At 41.3% G+C, this 22,888-nt stretch overlaps 1 protein-coding gene across 1 annotated transcript in view; it reads right to left on the bottom strand.

The window, feature by feature from the left end:
• Positions 1 to 22,888, bottom strand: part of PI4K2A (phosphatidylinositol 4-kinase type 2 alpha) — a 38,813-nt gene that overhangs the window by 10,945 nt on the left and 4,980 nt on the right. The window contains exons 2-4 of the mRNA XM_049855192.1: positions 9,644 to 9,844; positions 4,178 to 4,309; positions 3,606 to 3,759 (exon numbers count right to left, since the gene is read on the bottom strand). Of these exons, the coding sequence (XP_049711149.1) occupies positions 3,606 to 3,759; positions 4,178 to 4,309; positions 9,644 to 9,844 (487 nt within the window). The remainder of the gene's footprint in view (positions 1 to 3,605; positions 3,760 to 4,177; positions 4,310 to 9,643; positions 9,845 to 22,888) is intronic.

Here is a 22,888-nt window from a genome sequence, read left to right as displayed (position 1 = left end):
TTCTCAGAAGAAACCATGGAAGCAAGAAGACAATGGAATACTTTTTCCCCAAGCTACTGAAGGAAAATAACTACCAACCCTGAATTCTATACTCAGTAAAAATATCCTTCCAAAATAAAGAAGAAATAAAGACATTTTCAGACAAAAACAGAGAATTCATCACCAGGAAACCAGTAAGAAAATATTCTCCAGGTCAAAGGAAAAGAATCTCAAATAGGAGCCTGGAGAGGCAAAAAGAAATTTTGTAATAAAATGGGTAAATATATTAGTAAATTCAAATAAATATTGTTAATTTTGTTAAGGTGTGATAATAGTATATTTTTTTAAGAGTTCTTACCTTTTGGAGATACATAATGAAATAATTATGAATGAAATTAAATCATATATGAAGCTTACATTAAATTAATAAAAGAGGTAAATGAAAGGAGGTGTAAACGGGGCAGGTTGGCCTATTGATCAATGGTGGATGTTGGGGCTAGGATGATGGGTAAACAAGGGTTCATTATTCTGCTTATTTGTATATGTTCAAAATTCTCCACAATAAAAAGTTTATTAATAACACTAATAATAATGACAATGACATTATTTTGTGAAGTTTTATATACATGTGTGTGTGTGTATGGGAAACCCTGGTGGTGTAGTGGCTAAGCGCTACCACTGCTAACCAAAGAGTCGGCAGTTCAAATCCACCAGGTGCTCCTAGGAAACTCTATGGGGCAATTCTACTCTGTCCTATAGGGTTGCTATGAGTCAGAATTGACTCGACAGCAACAGATTTGGTTTGTTTTGTTTTGTTTTTAATTGTGCTTTAAGTCAAAGCTTACAAATCAAGTCAGTCTCTCATACAAAAACTTATACACATCCTGCTATGTACTCCTAGCTGCTCTCGCCCTAATGAGATAGCACAATCCTCTTCTCCACCCTATATTCCCTGTGACCATTCCTGGTTTGGTTTTTTGGTGTGGTTCTGTCCACTAGGAGGTCTCAGAAGCAATGATACCACAGTAACAATGAGTACATCTAACATTTGGATCTTGGCTTCCAAATACCTGCCCAATAAGAGAAACCAGGGCTCCTTGCAGAAATGGCTGATTTCAGGGTTGGGACTAGAAAAGTATAAGATAAACCTTTATTATTTTATGACAGAAAGTAACAAAGTGCTCAAAGAATGATGGGGGCTACCAAAATGATATACAGTAAGATTAAAGGGGTTTTCACTGGCCAAATCTGGGACAATTTGAACATCAAAATAAATAATGACAGTAAGTAGTTATACTTTATTAAGTAAAATAAGAATTTATGAGTCCATACTGATACATATATACGTATACGTACACACACAAATATATATATATATTTGAATGAATGAATGGGGGGGGAGGAAAGCACTTCCTTACAGTAGAACTTCAACTAATAAATGAAGAAGGAATGACAGAATTAGAAAAAAATCACCATTTGGCACCCATCATAGTAATAATTGATCCAGGCAATCATCGTCAACAGATGCCAAAGCTGGTGGATGAAAGTTTGAATAACAGGATATTTACATAGTCTCAGAGCCTCTCCCCCACAAAGGAACAAAAAGTAACTTTACAGTAAAGAAAGTCTAACAGATACCACATTAACCAAAGTGAACATTACCAGTAATAGGACACTATGTGGCTTCTGACATGATTCACAGACAGCAAAATATCACTCCAAAGTATTCCTGACAAAACCAGCATAGCCTAAATCTAATAATGAGGAAACATCAGACAGACCCAAACTGAGAGATAATCTAAAAATTATTGGCCTGTATTCTTTAAAAATGTCAGTATCATGCAAGACCAAGAAAGACTGAGGAATTGTTCCAGATTGAAAAAAAAAAAAAAAAAAAGCTAAAGAGATAACTGAATGTAATATGTGAACCAGAATTTTCTTTTGCTATAAGGATATTATGAGGAAAATTGGGAAAATCTGAATATGGTCTATAGGTTAGATGGATAATAGCATTGTGTCAATGTTAATTTCCTGAATTTTATAACTGTGCTGCTGTTGTTGTATAGGAGAATATCCTTGTTTTTAGGAAATACATACACTGAAGTATTTAGGGATAAAGATGTAACATTTCTGCAACTTACTCTCAAATTGTTAAGGAACAAATACACATACACACATAAATATATCTCTCTCTGATAAGAGAATGATAAAGCAAATGTAGTAAAATGCTAACATTTAGGGAACCTGAGTGAAGAATACATGGAAATTCTTTATATTATTCTTGCAATGTTTCTATTACTCTGAAATTATGTCAAAATAAATGTACCAACCCAAATTTGACAAAACCCTGGTGGCATAGTGGTTAAGCGCTACAGCTGCTAACCAAAAGACTGGTAGTTCAAATCCACCAGGTGCTCCTTGGAAACTCTATGGGGCAGTTCTATTCTGTCCTATAGGGTCGCTAGGAATCGGAATTGACTCAACGGCAATGGGTTTTTGGTTTTTGTGGTTAGACCTAGCTTGCCACTTAACAAGAAACACAGGGGATGGAGAGCGTATTAAATAACACCAAAGGGATGAAAGTAAGCCAAATCCAGAATGTGGAGATTCTACAGGGCAAATAACCCAGTTTCTTCAACAAAAAAAGAGGTGGGCATTCTTTAAATTAAAAGATACTTAAGAAACATATTAGCAAATGTAGTATCTAGACCTTGTTTGGATTGTGATTTGAACAAATCAACTGTATAAAAACATTTCTGAGTCAACTGGGGAATTCTGAACACACAAGACATTAGATGGTGGTTATACCGAAAAAAAAAGTCTTTATCTCTTAGGGGACATATGGCAGCATTTATAGATAGGATGATATGATCTCTGGGATTTGCTTTAAAACAGTCCAGCAGGAAATGGGGACAGCAGCAAGTGGTGCCTTACGTAATAAATGTTCAAGCTGGTAACGAGTACATAGGTAATAAGTACACCACTCTCTCTACCTTTATAAATGTTTAAAATTTTCCATAATAAACAGTTAAAAATATTCTTTTAAGTAAACTATGAGTCAAAGAAGAAAGCACAATGGAAGTCAGAAAATATTTTGAACTGATAACAATGGAAAAAATTTGGTAGGATGCAGCTAAGCTGTGCTTAAAATCAAAGTTAAGCCTTTAAAATGTATTTATTAGAAAAAGAGAAAGGCTAAGAATTGATGACCTAAGCATCTGCCTCAAGATATCAGAAAAAGACAAGACTCTGATGTCACAAGAATGACTTGTGACATCAAAGTCTTGTCATTTTAGACATAAAGTCACAAGAATGACTGGGGATTAAGGATAAGATCACAGAGCTCTGGAAGAGTCAAGTGTCTTCTGTCCAGGATCAGGAAAAATGGTAGGATAAATATAAAGACTTGCTGCAGGCCTTACCACCTCTGATAACGACACAGGATGTGGCTTGATGTGGGAAAGTGTTCTCTGAGACCCTCCCCAAATGTGCATAATCACCCTGATTAGAAAAACCTCATCCTGGTAAGACATTCTGATTTCCAAACCCTGCAAGCCTCCAGGCCTCCCCGGGCCCCATGCCTCCACCATCTGGCACAAGGCAAGGGACCACCTACAGCTGCTCACCAGTGTTGCGGATGATGTAATCCAGCACCACCAACCGCTCAAACTGCAGCAGTAGTTGCCGGTTAGTGTTCTCAGGGAGTGGCTCTGCTTCAAAACGCCGCAGCCAGTAGTCTGCATCTTTGTAGCCTTCAACAAAGAGCTGGAATGAACCCACCTGGAACCAAGAGTGAGGAACACAAGGTATTTCCCTACAGCCCAAGTCCAAAGACCCAGGGAAGAAGTCAGGTACCCACCAAGGCCCTGTGGAGTTTGTATCAGAGAAAAGGAACATTTTCAAAATCTTCACTTCCTTGCAACTACAGGAGAAAAGGGTGTGACAATGATTCCCCAGACAAATTCAAGAAGCCCATTCAAATGGCTCAGAGGGGTAAAGTGAGAACATTAGGGTCTCCTACTTTTTGGAGAATTATTCCCCAAACCTCAGATCCTTGACAGAAAGCCTCAAGACAGGCTATTCGCAAGGCATTTGTGAGTCTGCAGGTACCTTCCTTCACCACCTGGATCACTATGCCACTAAAATCATCACACATCACCTTTGAGAAGCCACATAGGTTCAGAACCTCAGTCCATACCTTCGGCGGTAGCCCGATGCGGTTAAACCGCTGCCCAACTTTTGGCACTTTCTCTAGCGCAAGCCGCTTGCCCCTGGACTTCACTCGGTCAATGGCACTATAGTTGAAGGTCTCACTGGCCAGGTGTACTACCTATAGTGGAGAGAGCAGAGATATCCAGGTTAGAATCAAGTTTAAGGAATCAGACCACTATGGCAGAGAACACCTAGATGCCCACCAATCCTGTTCCTCTTCCAGAACACACAAAAAGAACACATTCTCAGCCTTTCTAGTAGCTAGGATAGGGTATATGACCAGCTCAGGCCGATGGAATGTGGATGAAGTGATGTATACACACTCCTTCCAGGCCTGGCCCCAAATATCCCCCACATGACCCTTAGTCCACCATTCCCCAATCTGTGCAGCTGGAAATGAAGGGCCCCAAGATGGCAGAGCCACATCACGGGAGAAGCCTAGATCCCCTGTCACTACATGGAGAGCTGCCTAACTGGCATGGGTCTGTGACATGGGCAAGAAATAAACTCTTACTGTGTTAAACCACTGAGGTTCGGGGTTGTTAAGAGCAGCTAGAGTGATAGACCCTAATACAGCCACCCTCCAGGTTAGGAGGTGATGGCCCAATGCCTCACATGAGGAGACAGCCTATCTAAGGGAGGCATATTTTTCTCTCCAAATAAAAACAGATTGTACAGTTGAGACTGGAGGGCTCCCTGAGGCTACTGCTCTGAGATTCTCTTTAAACCTTGAACTGAAATAAGCCCCTGAGGTCACCTTTTAGCTAAATAAGATTTGCTCACAAAATAAAGAATATCACTATGAGTACTGTGCTCCCTGAAAAAATCACCTATATGAGACCAAACAGGCAACAATTACTTCAAAACAAAGATGAGAAGGTAAAGGGACAGGGAAACTAGATTAATAGAAATGGAACAACCAGAATGGAAATAATAGGAATGTTCACACATTGTGAAGGATGTAACCAATGTCACTGAACAACTTGTGAAATTGTTGAATGGGAACCTAAACTACTGTGTAAACCTTCCATCAAAAACACAATATCATTAAAAACAAAACAGGTTGTAATTTATATGTTTTTATTTACTTTTGAATTTTTTTACTATGTGTAAATATTCATATTTTAGAAAATAAACACATGAAAATTGGTTTTAATTTTTAATATATTGCTATATTTATGCATAGACTGTATCTGGTATATTACACAAGAAACTAGTGATAACAGCTGACTCTGAGGAAGGAAACTCGGTGTCTGGGAGACAGCTGTGGGAGGGAAGCTGAATAATTTTCTCTTTACTCTTCTGTGTCTTATTTTTGCACTATTTGTATGCATTGCCTATTCACAAGAATTTTTAATTAGCCGTCAGGATTACACCTGACTGTCAAATTGCAGTGACATCACTATAGTCTGTATACATATCTACTATCACATTTATCATAGTGTCTTGCAATTATTTATTTGTATGTATGTTTAACTTCTCTCTTAAGACCAATACAATTTGAGGAGGTAGAAAACATCTTATTCACATTAGCATCCCCAGCACCTAACACAGTGTCTGGCACATGCTCATTAAATGTTTAATGAATGAATGCATGAGATAGCAACCAGTGGGTTTTACCATACAAACACCTAAGATCAAATTTATAGGATAATCCTTTCTTTTCCTAAGCCTTGCAAAATTCATTACAAATAACTAATTATCTTGCCCATATACCTTGGCGGCAGATAGTTCAAAATAATTCCATCCATCCATTCAGTGTTAACAGAGTCCTAAAACAGATGTGCAAAGTACTGTTGCAGGCACTCCCCCCTTACAACATCAGGAAATTGCCATAGCAATGAAGGCAGAAAGGGTTTTCCTAAGGCAAACCCTGGCTCTCTCAAACCAATGCAAGCCATAAACCACCCTTTCCCCCTCCAAGATTTACTTTTGATCACTTTTTGTTTAACAAACCACTTTTTCCCTTAAAAGTAATGAAACTATCATAACCTGGAACCTCACCGGGACACCAAAAGACTACTAGCAAGTAAGAATTAGAGCCTTACTATGTGAAGCTCCATTGCAAGTGAGTCCCGTTTCCATAGTGACAGATACTCTGATCAACTGGACAGAATCCTGTCACAAGGGTGGGGGAGGGAGAGAGGGGACAGACTTCCTCTTTCTATCCTCCAGCAGCTGTCTCTTAAATTTGCAAAGTTCTGTCTCATCTCAGACTCACAGAATACAAGTGTTTTCGTTGCTGCTGACTTTTTGATGCAAAAGATCCTCAGGTCTCATTAAGGTTCTCTAATAGGGAAAGAGGAAGACCAGGGATGGGGAAGAAAGGGATTGTGGGGTGACATTAGTAATTACAATAGCTCATAACGACACCACAGGCTAACACATACAGACCATTGACATCATGCCAGGGCACTGCGCTACATACATGCTTTACGTGTATTATTTCGTGTAATCTTGATAATCACCCTATAAAACAGGAACTATTTACATTCCTATTTTTCACAGTGAGGAAACTAAGCATAGGAGGGTTTCAGCATCTCAGACAAGGGTCACCCAAATAAAAAGCTGCTGAGCCAGAATTCAAACTCAAGCCCTCTAATTCTCAGGTACTGCACTCCAGAAACATGGTCAGAACAGGCAGGCACAGGGCCAGGGGCAGCCTGCTATCTGCCTAGCAAAGGAAGGAAATTACAGAGTGATGAGCAAAGAGTATTTTAAAGTTTCTGGAGTCTAGCAGTGCCCTAACAGGAGGATTTCAGGTTAGACAGGAGATCTTAGGAGCATTAATTATCATACAGGATATTAAAAGCGTGCTGTTTTAACTAACTGCATGAACAGAGGAAACTAAAGCGTGAAGGGATGGAATGAGCTACTCAAGGCCAGGCAGCCAATTAGAAGTCCAATGGGAATGACAAGCCAGCCAAACACTCCTTCCATAGATCTGATGCAGGGGCATCTTTGGTATCGCTTCTCATGACGTGATGCTCACTCACCGGTTCAGCTGGTATTTACTGAATGCTATTAGTACTTTGCTAGGTGCTGAGAATGGGAAAAAGAAATCTCAAGAAATGGTCCCTGACTTCTACAAACTTACTAACTGGCTGCCTTATGATTGGGAGTTTAGTGGCAAAGGAGTAGACACAACAAAACATCTACTATATCACATTCTCCTCTAAAACACCCAGGGAAAAAAGAAAAGCAGGTTTGAAGGGAAGTTGCTGTCTGCTGATCAATCTCTTTGCCCTCAGAGTCTGCAACCTAAAACTGCAAAGAAAATTTCAAGCAGGGATTTTTAATCTAGATGCCGTGGTCCTTAGAGGGTCAAGAGATGGACTTCAACTAGACTATGAACTATCCCCCTGAAATTATATGCAAAACAATGATTATAAATATGTGTGTTTTTTTCTGGGGACAGGATTTACAGGTTTCATCATTTTCAAAGAGGGCCAAGACCCAGACACCCTGTCTGGAGCTACAGAGCTGCCCCTACAGCCTTAGGGAACCAAATCAGAGTTTCACCTTAAGTTGTTACTAAACCTCAGGTATGCATATACTCAATGGGTGATGACGGATTCTTAAATGTTCATATGCTGACCAGCAGATTCCCTCCCCTCGTAACCCCTGGAAAGTTTCATAGTACAGGGGTCCTTAACCTGGGATCAGTAAATTTCCTGAAAGTGAATCCAATTCAATTCTGTATTTAAACACATTTTTCTGGGGGGATGGTCTAAACCCTTATGAGAACTTCAGCTGAGTCTATAACACAAAGTTAAGATTCTAAGTGTGGATGTAAAAACTGCGTGGAGGAGGCGTCTGACCTCTGTCTTCACAAGGGGGAGAGAGGATCACCATCAGCATCAGCCCAAGGCTGACTCCTATGAAGCAGAGGTCAGACATACCTCCTCCCTCCAACCCGTTTATCAAATCTGACACCAGCTATCCCTCCCACAGTACTCTCTACTTCTGTGCTAGGTTCAATAATTCATTGCAATGGCCACACAGAACTCACAGACAATACTCATAATTACGGGGTTAATTAGGGAAGTAACAGGTTACAATTCAGTATCCGGAACCACTCAGGATATAGTTCTTTGGTCAGGACAGCTTCTCGTCCATGCCCGTAGGCAGGCCTCTCCCTGGCCCTCCGCCCTCTTGGCCCTCAGCCCCTTGGGCCTCTTGGGCTGGTCTGGCCTCTGCCCTGCTCGGGCAAGTGTTACAAAGCTCTTTAGCTCCACCGATAAAAGCCCAGAGGCACCCGTCTCCTCCAATAAGCCTCAGCTCGAAGGTGTTCAGCTCTCTAGCTCTGTGAGTCAGCAAGCCTAGCTCTGCCAACAAGTGCCCAGAGGCACCCCACTCCATCAGCAAGCATCCTCCTGAAGGTGCTTGGCTTTCTCACTCTGTGGGCTGGGAAGCCCGCCGCACCATCTCCTGCTGGTCTCCTGGTTCTGCTGCCTCTGCTGCCGCCATTCCTCCGCCACTGCTTCTCACTGTTTCTTACCATCTTCAGTATTACAGCTTTCTGTCTCCTGGTTCTTGGAGGTTCTCAATACAGAAATCCCAGGTCCAAAGGACACACCCCACTCCTAGCTCTTCTTTCTTGTTGGTAGTAAACTGTCCACCTCTGGAATGGCTCATTTTAAGCCTAATGGGATGGCAAAACTGACCAATCCCCTTGTTAGGGTTCTATACATCTTATTTGCATGGTCCCACCCTCCCCACAAGGGTGCCATGCACCTTACTTGCATTATTAGCAAGCTATCCAATTCCCTTGGTGGGCCATGAGCACCTCATTCGTATAACCCCACCTAGCTATTTGGTGGGAGTTACAAGACCATGGCAAGAAAGGCATATAAAAGCGATCCATTGACCATAGTGGATCTGCCTGGAAAGAGGACTCTTACTTTGGTATGTTCAGACATGTCCCAGAATTCTACAGAATAAGGACGGGTGAAGAGAATTCCATGTCAGCTCCCTGTAGAGGTTTAGGCCAGATCCTCATTCTAACCTGCAGTCCATCCTAGAATCTTTCTTGCCAGAACCTTGCTTGAGTGCTTAGCTGATAACAGCTAGTCCACCCTAGACTGTATCTAAATGCTGGATTGGCTGGAAGTCCAAGAAAGTCACCCATAAAAGTACATATGTTGTAAACCAGCTTGGGGTTACCTGGGGTCTAAAGATCCAGGGAACCTATAGATGAGCATCAGAGGGTCTGTGAACTCCCTGAAATTGTATGCAAAGACTTTATGTGTATCCTTCTGAGGATAGCTTTCATCAGATGATCAAATCATGAGCCTAATCTTCTCCGCCCGCCAAACAAAAAGGTTAAGAACCTCAGACTTGGTACAAATAGCCCTCACTGGACCTAATGTTCCCACTAACATCTACCAGGGCTTAGGCCCCAGGAAAATTCTGGCCAGGCAATAAGGCTCCCTAGAGATGAGTCACTTACCTTTGTACGGGGCACAATGTTGAGTTCCAGTTTTTGGTCCACCAGGCTAGCCCCTGCCTCTGAGAGATATCCCTGGTTGAGGACAAGGCAGTCACGGCCAAAACAGCAGGGACAGCATAGTTTTTGCAGCCACTTGGTCCACTTAGGATTAAGGTGCCCATATGGCTCTTCATTCTTGGGTTTGAAGACAGCAATGATCTTCTACAGAGATAACAGAGGAAGAGTAAGTTAAAGGCAAGTTGAGTAAAGAAGACCCAAGACCAAGTCAGCAGGTACCTAGAAGAAAAGCAGAGGGCATAGGCAGAAAATCCTCACTTACACTCATACACAGGATTCTCCCCAGCTGGTAAGGAAAAGATATCAGCTCATATGTGCAGGTAAGAAACCCACTGCTAGAACCAGCTGTGACCTAAGAAGGTGCCAAGTCTCCTCATTTTTCCTGGCTGCTTCACTTGTCCTTCTCTCTTCCCTCATTATCAATACCTACTTCTAACTTTGTGCTTCTAACAAACACGGTTAATGGATTTCTGCATTTCTAGAAGCAAGATATAGACGCCAACACAGTGGCAGATCTTGAGTCACTGGCAGCAATCTTATGCCAATACAATGCTGCTTCTTTCCTCCCAGAAAGGCAATCTCACCACACTGAAAGTATTGAGGGCTCTAAAAAAACAGTAAGGAATTAACTTACTTAATCATGGATCATGTGTATGTGTGTGTGTGTTCTTATCCCATTTATCCTACAAGACCTTATATTGTCTACCATAAGTTTAACACCATCAAACCCCAATTCCCAAGGTTGGGAGGTACAAATGTACACAATGTTGCTTTGAATCAATTATGTAAAGACTCAAATTATCAACTGAAAGGAAATAAAAAGGGTATTATGGAATGAAGTTAAGAAAATTCTTTCACCAATGGCTGATTTCCTCTATCAGCCTTACTATCCCTCTGGGTGTTAACAAGACCTTGAAATAAAAAGTTCAGGAATGACAAACTAAGAATGCAACCAGGGAGGAAAATCAAAGCAGGAAAAAGAAACTGCTACCTGGCAAGAATGGGGTTCTCTTAAGTAATCCGATAGGCAAGAGACCAGGACATGAGGTGCCACAAAGATTAAATTCATCTTCTCTAGCCGACAGTAATTTAATGCTCAAAGATCCTTGGAAATATGGGAAGCTGCTGCAACCTACAACTATGGCCTTCCCTCCTGAAGGTTTCTCTCCCCAGATCAGTCAGCCTCTGAGGGTGTTTTAAATTTATTTCATTTCCTCCAGTCCCCAAGCAGCTAGTGATTCAAAGGAAGAAAAGCAAATATGCAACCCAAGTGATTCATCTTCCTATCATATGATTCTCCCTCTCTCCTCATCCCATAGCCAACTCAAACTGGTCTGGGTCATAGGATATTAGTCTGTGGGTGTCACTTCCTGAATGGCAGGTCGTAGCAGAAAACATACACTCATCTGCCTGCATTAAGCAAGTACTCATTAGGAATTGGCAAGGTACCTGTCTTTAACAATAATTGGTTAACCTTGAAGGTGGTTCCTTCAAGAAGCCTTGCAAAGATCTGAGATGGCCAAGAGAAATACTGAACTCCCCCCTTCCCTACAAAAAGAATTAATTTATTATTAAAGATAAACTTATTTATTCACTGGAAAAAGTAAAATGCATACCTTCCTATCATAAGTCTTCAGAATTATTTTCTTATCCAAAGAAGCTAGCAAGAGGCCTAATAATCTTTCTGCCTTTGCTCCGCTGGAGTTCCAGGTTCTAGCAACACAGCAGCAGTAACAATGGGCTTACCACTCAGAGAATGACTGATGAGTCCACTATAACTCCTTGAAACCACAGGGCAACGTGAGTAAGGCATATCCCAGAACGTAAGAGTCAGTTCAACTGAAGCATAATGCAGAGTTCAGTATGCTAGTCCCCAGCAAAAAGAAGACCAAGACATTCCTACTACTAGCATTGGCTGAAAAATACCAGACCTGAGGTTTAAATAGTTCTACTTAAAGAAAGTAGAACTTGATGACCCAGGTTGCAGCCAAGGGTCATTTATAGACTAACCTCTCAAACTTCTCAATTTCTTCCCACCATATGAAGCAGTTCATTGACTCTAAAAACATGAACACAGTTACTACGGCATCTCAGTATTACAGGGGTTTCATTAACGAACACTGTCTGGACTGGACGGATGGGGGAAACAGTAGGGCGGAAAGCATGGAGGAAACAGTGGCAGTACCAGAATATTTAAAGAGGACAGGTTCAAGGCTGGCAATCTGTAGATGGGAAGGAAGGAGAAGCAGGATTAAGGAACTTGTTTTAAAGCTAAATTTGCATAGTAAGCACAGTTTTTACTTAGACTGCTATTTGGGAAGATTAAAACCTATCCATGTCACCTCTGATGCAACCACTGAGAGGAAGAAAGGGACAAACAAGAAGTACCCTTCAAGGCTAAGTTTAGGCCTCAGTTCAATTCAATCCCATTAACATTTGTTCCATCTCTAGTTTGTGCAAGGTGCAAACACTCTGCAGGTTTCCAAAATATACAACAAACTGCCTCTGGCCAAATTTCCAAAGCTAATATTCACTTTATGTAATCAATTATGTTACTGAATAATCGAAAATATCCTCCTCAGCTTAGGGTCATGGTTTCCTGGGACATTCCAGTCAACTGCCCTAATGATGATTTTGGTGCTTCTTTCTACCCCCTAGTTCATTGCATAGTGCCTAGGGTCTTGTCTTAAAAGCCTGGGAGTGGGCTACCCAAGGTACAATCGGTCTCTGTTTGCTGGGAGCACCAGAGGAAGAAGGAGAGTCAGGAATCACTAGAGGAAATGGAATATATGCCCGTGCCACCACGACCAGAAGAACAGGATGGTACCCGGGTATCATTACTGAATATTTAGCTCAAGAATTTTACAGAAGAACCCAGAAGATCAAAAAGGGGAAAATGAGGAACGCAATTTCATATTCTCATGGAATCCTGAATTTCTGGAACCACTGAGACTGGAAGATCCCCTGAAACTCTTACCCTGAGGACATCTTTAAACCTTGAACTGAAACTATTCCCTGAAGTCATCTTTGAACCATAGAACAGTTTAGCCTAATCAGAAAAGAATGTCTGCATAAAGCATTATACTCTGTCAAAGAATTATATGTCATCAAATTGGCAACAGGACTCAAAAGGATAGGTGACAGGCTTAGGGGTACAGTGAGTTTGTGTTAATGATACTGAAATAGTTTGGAAAAGGTTGTTGAGAAAGGTGGTACAACTTGAAGAAAGTAACCAATGTCACTGAACTGTATATGCAGAAATTGATGAACTGGTTGCTTTGTTGTGTAAATTTTCATTGAAAATAAAAATAATAATAAAATTAAAAAAGAGAAGAAAATAATACTGTCCTCGTTCATAGGGAACAAACTCCAAAACGACTCAAATAAAAAAGACACCCACCAGTATTTGGCTGTGACGGGAAATGACTACTGCCTAATTTTTCTTACCATCCTCTCTCCTCTTTAATATAGTTTCAATTTCTTTGTCACATCCAGGAGAAAGCCTCAGTTTGGTGCTAATATTTCTAAAACACCTTTTCTTAACACGACTTACAAATTCCTCTTTTGACAAAGGAGGTGAGACGCAGGTAGCCAAGGAGCTGCAGTCCATGAAGTTGGGGATAAAAATAGAACAGCACAGGAGGAAAGAGGCCACTCACTGGCTGATGTCAGGACCCACAAGCAATTACTGAAACCTGGAGCGCAAACGGTTTCCTGTGTCTATCCAGCAGCCACAAGAATGAGGGTTTTATGCTGAAACAGGTCCTTTCCTTGAGGAACCTAAAATCTAAGGCAGTTCAAGCATATCACTTATCTTGTACGAACGGTGCAATATGCAAAAATAACCTTTAATAAAACAGTTTTTTATGCAGTTGGGACCTCTCAACCAAGAAGTTTGGTATCTCTCAATCAACTAGACTAATAGTTTTCAAACTTTTTGGTCTAAAGATCCCTTCGTACTCTTAAAAATTAAGCTTTTGTTTATGTGGATGAACTCAATATTTGCTGTATTAAACATTACGATGAAAATTTTGAACTATTAATTCACTTAAAAATAAAAATAAACCCATTACATGTTAGCGTACATGACATAATTTTATGAGAAAATAACTAGTTTGGCTCTGAGGAGCCAATATGGCTGTCAGATACACCATGCGGTCCCTCTACAGAAAGACCTGAGAAACCAAGTGAGACAGATACAGATGACAATCCTGGAACTCTGAACATCAAAATGAAGGATAAAGAATTGAATTGACTACTGGCCTGGTTGAGAATGGAGGACTCCCCAAGACTACTGCCCTGAGATACTTTTCAAACCTTGAACCGAAACTTGTGAGATTACCTTGTACCTACATAGCAAATTGGCTCAAAAAATAATGACTAGCACCTGTAAATACCATACCCCTTTAAAAAATCATCTATATAAGACCACACAGTCAACAATTACTTTAAGACAAAGATGAGAATGCAAGGCGGCAGGGAAACTACAATAATAGAGATGGAACAACTAAAACAGAAATAAGAATGTTCACACATTGTGAAGAATGTAGCCAATGTCACTGAACAACCTGTGTAGAAATTGTTGAATGGGAACATACACTGTTGTGTAAACCTTTACTGAAAACAATAAAATATTATTAAAACAAAACAAAAAAGAATTGAACACCAATTGGAAGTAGAATTTGAACAAATGCAGCAGATGAGGAGTGATACAGAGCGGAAGTGGCCCACTGGCCATCCTGACAGAGCATGACCATCTTGAGACAAAGCCATTAGCAACCCCAGGTGAGGAACACAGGAAGGCAACTTCATGGAATTCCCAATAAGAGACAGAGAACTGCGTAGACATACCTGAAGTGAAACAAGGTGAGCAGATCAGACCCTGGATCTAAGGAGGGAAAGTACAGGAAGGAGGGCAAGAGCTCCAGGGATCCCGGTGTCCACAGACTAGGGCGGGAACCAGGACTCAGAGACAGTATACTCACCAGTGGTAGACCCTGATCATTAGGGGTGTGTGGCACACACAAAATAATAGATCCATAGAGTGTCAGAGAGAGGTTCCCCACCTGACCAGAATCCAGGAAGTCCACCCATCCCCTGCACTTGGTAGGGGCAAGGTCCTGTTGGCTGCAGCCAATGCGAAGTATCCAGACAACCATATCTGGTGATCAGAGGGACACACTCTCCTCCCCCCACCCTCCTGATCATTAGCTGTGGAAAACCCCATACCCTTGCTACCCCATTCACCCAGGAACCATAATAAGCTTCCTCTTCCCCTTTCCACCCAGCCCTGTCCGCCATCCCCCCTGCCCACCTGACGAGCGGCAGTGATCATGCTCCTGAGCTCCCACACACCAACCTAGCAAGCACATTCCTGCCCACCCCCTGCTCATCTGCCACCACCCCTGCCAGCTGACCTAGCAGCAGCAGCAAGCACACTCCTGTGTGCCTGCTCACCTGCTACCTACCCCCTCACCCCGCAAGAGACAGACAGCATGTTCCAGCGCGTCTACTTGCCTGCCACCCACCCCCACCTGCCAACCTGGCCAACAGCAAAAAGAGCACTCCTGCGCTCCTGCCACCCATCCCCACCCACTGACCCAGACAGCAGCAGAAAGCACACTCCCACGAGCCTGCACACACGCCACTAACTCCCACCCACCACAGAAGAGAGCGTGCTCCTGCCCCTGACCACACCTGTGCCACTGGATGGAGGTCAGGTGGTGGCCAACACCCAACAGCCCACCCTGCAGGACCAGGAAACAGAGACCTGCCCTCACACTGTCAGCTTCAGCCCCACCCACCTACACAGGTGGTGAGCATTCCTGTGCTGCCAGACTAGTGACCAGTAGAGCATGCCCACCCTGCCCACCCAGGTATATTAAAACAAAACATAACAAAAAATCAAGATGATACAAACTAACAATCAATCAATAAAATGAAACCTTAATGCCTTGGAGATTATAAACAATATGAAATCACCTAAAGAAGCAGGGTAAAATGGCTCAAGCAAGTGACCAAAATAAAGGGGTAGAAAACCTTCCTGAGGAAAAAATGGTAATGGAAATACATGATAAGGAATCCAAAAGAGTCATATATAGGATCCTCAAAAAGATCAAGGAAAACACAGACAAAACCAAAGAAAACACAGACAAAACTCCAGAAGAATTCAGGAAAGCAATATAAGAACAAAATGACAAAATAAACAATTAGAAACCATACAAAAACTGCAACTAGAAATCCAGAAGATTAATAATAAAATAGAAGAAACAGATTAACTTAATGGAAGGACACAGGAGTAGAATTGAATCAATGCATGACAATCGACAAAATAGAGGACAAATCCCTTAATACTAATTTGTTTGAGGAATGATCAGAAAGAAGAATGAAGAAAAATGGAGAAAGCCTAAGAGTTATATGGAACACAATCAAGAGGAATAATTTACATGTGATTGAATTCTAGAATAGGAGGAGACCAAAAAAAAAAAAAAAAGCACAGAGAATTTTTGAAGATTTGCTGGCAGAAAACTTCCCTAATATCATGAAAGATGAGAAAGCTTCTATCCAAGAAGCTCATGGAACCCCATACATGATAGACCCCAAAATTAAGTCACTAACACATATCATAATCAAACTTTCCAAAACAAAAGACAAGGAAAGCAGCTTACTGTAAAAAAGGAGCTCAGTAAAAATGAAATCTCACCCACAAAGGGGAACCAATTAAGGCTATGTTCTGATTTCTCAGCAGAAACCATGTAAGCAAGAAGCCAATGGGATGACATATATAAAACCCTGAAAGAAAAGAACTGCCAACCAAAAATCATATAGCCAGCAAAATTTGTCTCTCAAATACAATGGTGAAACTAGGGCATCCCCAGATAAAAAGAATTTAAGGGAATCTGTAAAAACCAGACCAACCTTATAGAAGATATTAAAAGAAGTTCTTCAGACAGAGAACCAACATCAGACAACAACCTGAGATTAAGACACACAACAGTATCACCCAAATAAAGAATTCTCAAAAGTAAAATACAGATACAAAACTGAAAACAGGAAACCAGAGACATCAATTTGTAAATGATGATAACTTCAAAACAAAAAGGGGGAATAAATGGTATAGTTATAGAAATTCCATAGGGACAGGATGTCAAGACGGTATCAAGAAATAACCGACTGCACAATACTGGGGAAGTCAGCACAACTTTTTACAAGGCAAGGTCACGGATGCTCCAAAGACACATCCAAACTCCCTGGGGGACCGAATTGCTGGGCTGAGGGCCGTGGGGACCATGACCTTGGGGAATATCCAACTGAATTGGCATAACGTAGTTTATAAAGAAAATGTTCTAAATTCTACTTTGGTGAGTAGCATCCAGGGTCTTAAAAGCCTGGAGTGGCCATCTAAGATACTCTACTGTCTCATCCCTTCGGGAGCAAGGAAAAATGAAGAAAACTAAAGATACAAGGGAAAGATTAGTCCAAAGGACTAATGTACCATACCTACCATGGCCTCCACCGGACTGAGTCCAGTACAACTAGATGGTGGCAGGCTACCACCACTGATTGCTCTGAGAGCGATCACAATAGAGGGTCCTGGACAGAGCTGGAGAAAAATGTAGAACAAAATTCTAACTCACCCCTCATCACTGGTATCCATCAAAGAGTGTTTCTTTCAGTGTGTAAATCTTTTCTTGACTTTTTATAACAGTAGTCTTATATAAGATTTGTCCTTTTGCGATTGACTTATTTGACTTTGCATAATGTCCTCCAGATTCATCCACGTTGTGAGACGTTTTGCAGATTCATCATTGTTCTTTATCACTGTGTAGTATTCCACTGTATGTGCCACAGTTTATCAATTCATCCATTGATGGGCACTTAAGCTATTCCAAATCTCTTTGCTATTGTGAATAATGCTGCAATGAACATGCATGTCTATTCATATCGTGAATCTTTTTTCCTTAGAATATATACCCTAGGGGTGAGGGAGGGAGAATCGCTAACTAGATAGTAACTAAAAAAACCAAACCCATTGCCATCGAGTTGATTCTGACTCGTATGTGTTAATTTTGATGAAAGGAAAGGCAATACACAATATGGGGGAAGTCAGCACAATGTGACCGAGGCAAAGGAAGACACTGAGAGAAACACAAGAATAAAGGACAACTACGGTAAATACTTCCTTGTAGGCGTATGGATATTATCCTATCACTGACAGCATTATATTTCAGGATAGATCTTGAAATGTTCTTTTTGACAATGAATGCAACACCATTCCTCTTCAAGTTGTCATTCCCATCATAGTATACTATATGATTGTCCAATTCAAAATGGCCAATACCAGCCCATTTCAGCTCACTAATGCCTAGGATACCAATGTTTATGTGTTCCATTTCATTTTTGACAACTTCCAATTTTCCTAGATTCGTACTTCATACATTCCAGGATGTCTGCCAACTATTTCTTCTCATTTTGAGTCGTGCCACATCAGCAAATGAAGGTCCTGAAAGCTTTACTCCATCCACGTCATCAAGGTTGACTCTACTTTGAGGAGGCAGCTCTTCCCCAGTTATCTTTTGAGTGCCTTCCAACCTGGGGGGCTCATCTTCCAGCACTGTATCAGACAATGTTACGCTACTATTCATAAGATTTTCACTGGCTAATACTTTTCAGGAGTAGACTGCTGGGTCCTTCTTCCTAGCCTCACTTAGTCTGAAAGCTTAGCTGAAACCTGTCCTCCACAGGCGACCCTGCTGGTATCTGAATACCGGTGCCATAGCTTCCAGCATCACAGCAACACGCAAGCCCCCACATTACAACAAACTGACAGACACATGGGGGATAACATCCATATGCCTACAAGGAAGACCAGTTAAAACTACTATTCAAATTTATGCACCAACTGCTAAGGCCAAAGATGAAGAAATTGAAGATTTTTACCAGCTTCTGCAGTCTAAAATTGATCGAACATGCAATTAGGATGCATTGATAATTACTGGTGATTGGAATGCTAAAGTTGGAAACAAAGAAGAAGGATGGATAGCCGGAAAATATGGCCTTGGTGACAGAAGCGATGTTGCAGACTGCATGATTGGCTTTTGCAAGACCAATAACTTCTTCCTTGCAAGTACCTTTTTTCACCAACATAAACAGACTTCACCAGATGGAATACACAGGAATCAAATCAACTACATCTGTGGAAAGAGATGATGGGAAAGCTCAATACCATCAGTCAGAACAAGGCCAGGGGCCGATGGTGGAACAGACCATCAATTGCTCACGTTCAAGTTCAAGCTGAAACTGAAGAAAATCAGAGCAAGTCCATGAGAGCCAAAATACAACCTTGAGTATATCCCACCTGAATTCAGAGACCATCTCAAGAACAGATTTGACGCGTTGAACACTAATGATCGAAGACCAGGCGAGTTGTGGAAGGACATCATACACGAGGAAAGCAAGAGGTCATTGAAAAGACAGGAAAGAAAGCAAAGGCCAAGATGGATGTCAGAGGAGATTCTGAAACTTGATTTTGAACGTCAAGCTGAAGTAAAAAGAAGAAATGATAAAGTAAAAGAACTGAAGATTTCAAAGGGCAATTCAAGAAGACAAAGTAAAGTTTTATAATGACATGTACAAAGAGCTAGAGATAGAAAACCAAAAGGGAGGAATATGCTTGGCGTTTCTCAAGCTGAAAGAACTCAAGAAAAAATTCAAGCCTCGAGTTGTAACAGTGAAGGATTCTATGGGGAAAATATTAAAGGGCACAGGAAGCATCAAAAGAAGATGAAAGAATACGCAGAGTCATTATACCAAAAAGAATTAGTCCATGTTCGACCACTTCAAGAGGAAGCATTCATCAGGAACTGATGGTACTGAAGGAAGAAGTCCAAGCTGCGTTGAAGGCATTGGCAAAAAACAAGCCTCCAGGAATTGACAGAATACCAACTGAGATGTTTCAACAAACAGATACAGCGCTGGAAATGCTCACTCGTCTAAGTCCAGAAATTTGGAAGACAGCTACTGGTCAACCGACTGGAAGAGATCCATATTTACACCTATTCCCGAGAAAGGTGATCCAATCGAATGTGGAAATTATCGAACAATATTATTAATATCATATACAAGCAAAATTTTGCTGAAGATCATTCAAAAGCAGCTGCAGCAGTATATGGACAGGGAACTGCCAGAAATTCAGGCCGGATTCAGAAGAAGTTGTGGAACCAGGGATATCATTGCTGATGTCAGATAGATCCTGGCTGAAAGCAGGGAATACCAGAAGGATGTTTACCTATGCTTTATTGACTATGCAAAGGGATTTGACTGTGTAGATCATAACAAATTATGGATAACATTTTGAAGAACGGCAATTCCAGAACACTCAACTGTGCTCATGAGGAACCTGTACACAGATCAAGAGGCAATTATTCAGACAGAACAAGGGTATACTGAGTGGTTTAAAGTCAGGAAAGGTGTGCATCAAGGTTGTATCCATTCACCATACCTATTCAATCTGTATGCTGAGCAAACACTCTGAGCAAACCAAACCCACTGTTGTTGACTCGATTCCGACTCATAGTGAGTCTATAGGACAGAGCAGAACTGCCCCACAGAGTTTCCAAGGAGCACCTGGTGGATTCGAACTGCAGACCTTCTGGTTAGCACTGTAGCACTTAACCACTATGCCACCAGGGTTTCCCAAATAATCTGAGAAGCTGTACTATATGAAGAAAAATGGGGCATCAGGATTGGAAGAAGACTCATGAACAACCTGTGTTATGCAGATGACACAACCTTGCTTGCTGAAAGTGAAAAAGACTTGAAGAACTTACTAATGAAGATCAAAGACCATAGCCTTCAGTATGGATTGCACCTCAACATAAAGAAAACAAAAATCCTCACAACTGGACCAATAAGCCACATTATGATAAATAGAGAAAAGGCTGAAGTTGTCAAGGATTTCATTTTACTTGGATCCACAATCAACACCCATGGAAACAGCAGTCAAGAAGCCAAACCACGCATTGCATTGGGCAAATCTGCTGCAAAGGACTTCTTTAAAGTGTTGAAAAGCAAAGACGTCACCTTGAAGACTAAGGTGCACCTGACCCAAGCCATGGTATTTTCAATCGCATCATATGCATGTGAAAGCTGGACAATGAATAAGGAAGACCAAAGATGAATTAATGCCTTTGAATTGTGGTGCTGGCGAGGAATATTGAATATACCATGAGCTGCCAAAAGAACGAACATACCTGTCTTGGAAGAAGTGCGACCAGAATGCTCCTTAGAGGCAAGGATGGCGAGACTGCATTTTACATACTTGGGACTTGTTGTCAGGAGGGATCAGTCCCTGGAGAAGGACATCATGCTTGGTAAAGTAGAGGGTCAGCAAAAAAGAGGAAGACCCTCAACGAAATGGACTGACACGGTGGCTGCAATAATGGGCTCAAGCATAACAAGGATTTTAAGGATGGCACAGGACCAGGCAGTGTTTTGTTCTGTGGTACATAGGGTCACTATGTGTTGGAACTGACTAGACGGCACCTAACAAGAACAACAACACGGTAAATACTATAACATATACAATCCTGCAACAAAAGTAACAACAAACAATAGTTTATAAGTGGATACGAAGGCAGAAATGTATGCTAAACAGGTGTGGGAGATCGTACAGGAATGCGCTTGTGTGCATATAGAGACATGATTGTGGCTATTTCTACATATATCTTTATATGTGCTATATGTATATTCATATATATGATAGAGCACATAGGAGGCACAGTTACGGAAACTTCTTAGACATAACCAAACACCTCATGGGACTAAGCTACTGAGTAGGAAGGCTAAGGACCATAGTCTCAGCGGACATCTAGGTCAACTGGCATAACATAGTTCATAAAGATAATGTTACATATCCTATTTGTTGAGTAGCATCTGGGGTCTTAAAAGCTTGTGAGCAGCCATCTAAGGTACAACCATTGCTCTCTTCCCATCTGGAGTAAATGAAAGTGAAAAAAGACAAAGACTCAAGGAAGCAATTAATCAAAAGGACTAATGGTCCACATGAACCACAGTCTCCTCTATCCTAAGACCAGAAGAGCTAGATGGTGCCCGGCTACTATTACCTACCACTCTTTCCAGGAACACAATAAAAGGTCCTGGTTAGAGAGGGAGAAAAACGTAGAATGAAATCCAAATCCATAAAAAAGACCAGACTTACTGGTCTGATAGAGACTGGAGGAACCCTGGAGACTATGGTCCTAAGATACCTTCTAATGGAACTAAAGCCACTCCCGGAGATTATCTTTCAGGCAAACGACAGACAAGCTTATAAGATAAACAATAACATCCATAAGGAACGTGCTCTTTAGAACAATCATCTACAGGAGACAAAGATAAAAAGGTAGGAAGGGACAGGGAAACTGGAGGAATGGAAACAGGGAACCCAGGGTGGAAATGGCGAGAGTACTGTCCCATTGCAAGGATCACAACCAATGTCACGGAACAATCTGTGTATGTATTATTGAATGGGAAACTAATTTGCTGTGTAAACTTTCACCTAACGCACAATAAAAACTATTTCCAAAAAAAAAAGTTTTAATGAGAAGAATGGCGTTGTTTTGCATTTTTACAAATCTCTTTGTCTGGTTTAATAGAAGACAGCTGTATTCTCATGTCTGTCTCAGTATTCAATGGGTTCCAATATCACATATCATGTAGCCTCTGGAAACAGCCACTGGATACTCATAACAAAAAGAGTAAAAATGGTAAATAAAGTCTTAGCATGATTACAGAAATAATTTTGACTTTGTGGACCCCCAACACGGTCTCAGAACCTCCAAGGGGTCCCTGGACTACACATTTAGAAATGCTGTATTCGACGGAGGTAGGAGGGAAACATCAGCCCTTGGCCCAGCTATTTTGGCAGAGAAGCCCCATTTATGTTAACTCCTACAAAACGGAGGGATGGGGCTGTTCCAAATACATGAGACCCTGAAAGAACACGGGGTTCAAATTGAATGTAGTGAAGAAGATTCAGCCCGTATTTATTTTCCTCCTCCACTGCCATCAACCCAATTTGTCTCACCCATTACAACTTGCGGCCTAGGACAGGGTTACAATGGGAAAATGATGGTTAAAATCACAAGACCTATATTTGTATATGATATACAAACTTGACTGCCTCTT

The sequence above is a fragment of the Elephas maximus genome, chromosome 16, assembly GCF_024166365.1.
Source record: "Elephas maximus indicus isolate mEleMax1 chromosome 16, mEleMax1 primary haplotype, whole genome shotgun sequence".
Classification (NCBI taxonomy): domain Eukaryota; kingdom Metazoa; phylum Chordata; class Mammalia; order Proboscidea; family Elephantidae; genus Elephas; species Elephas maximus.
This window is presented reverse-complemented; position numbering and strand designations above follow the sequence as displayed.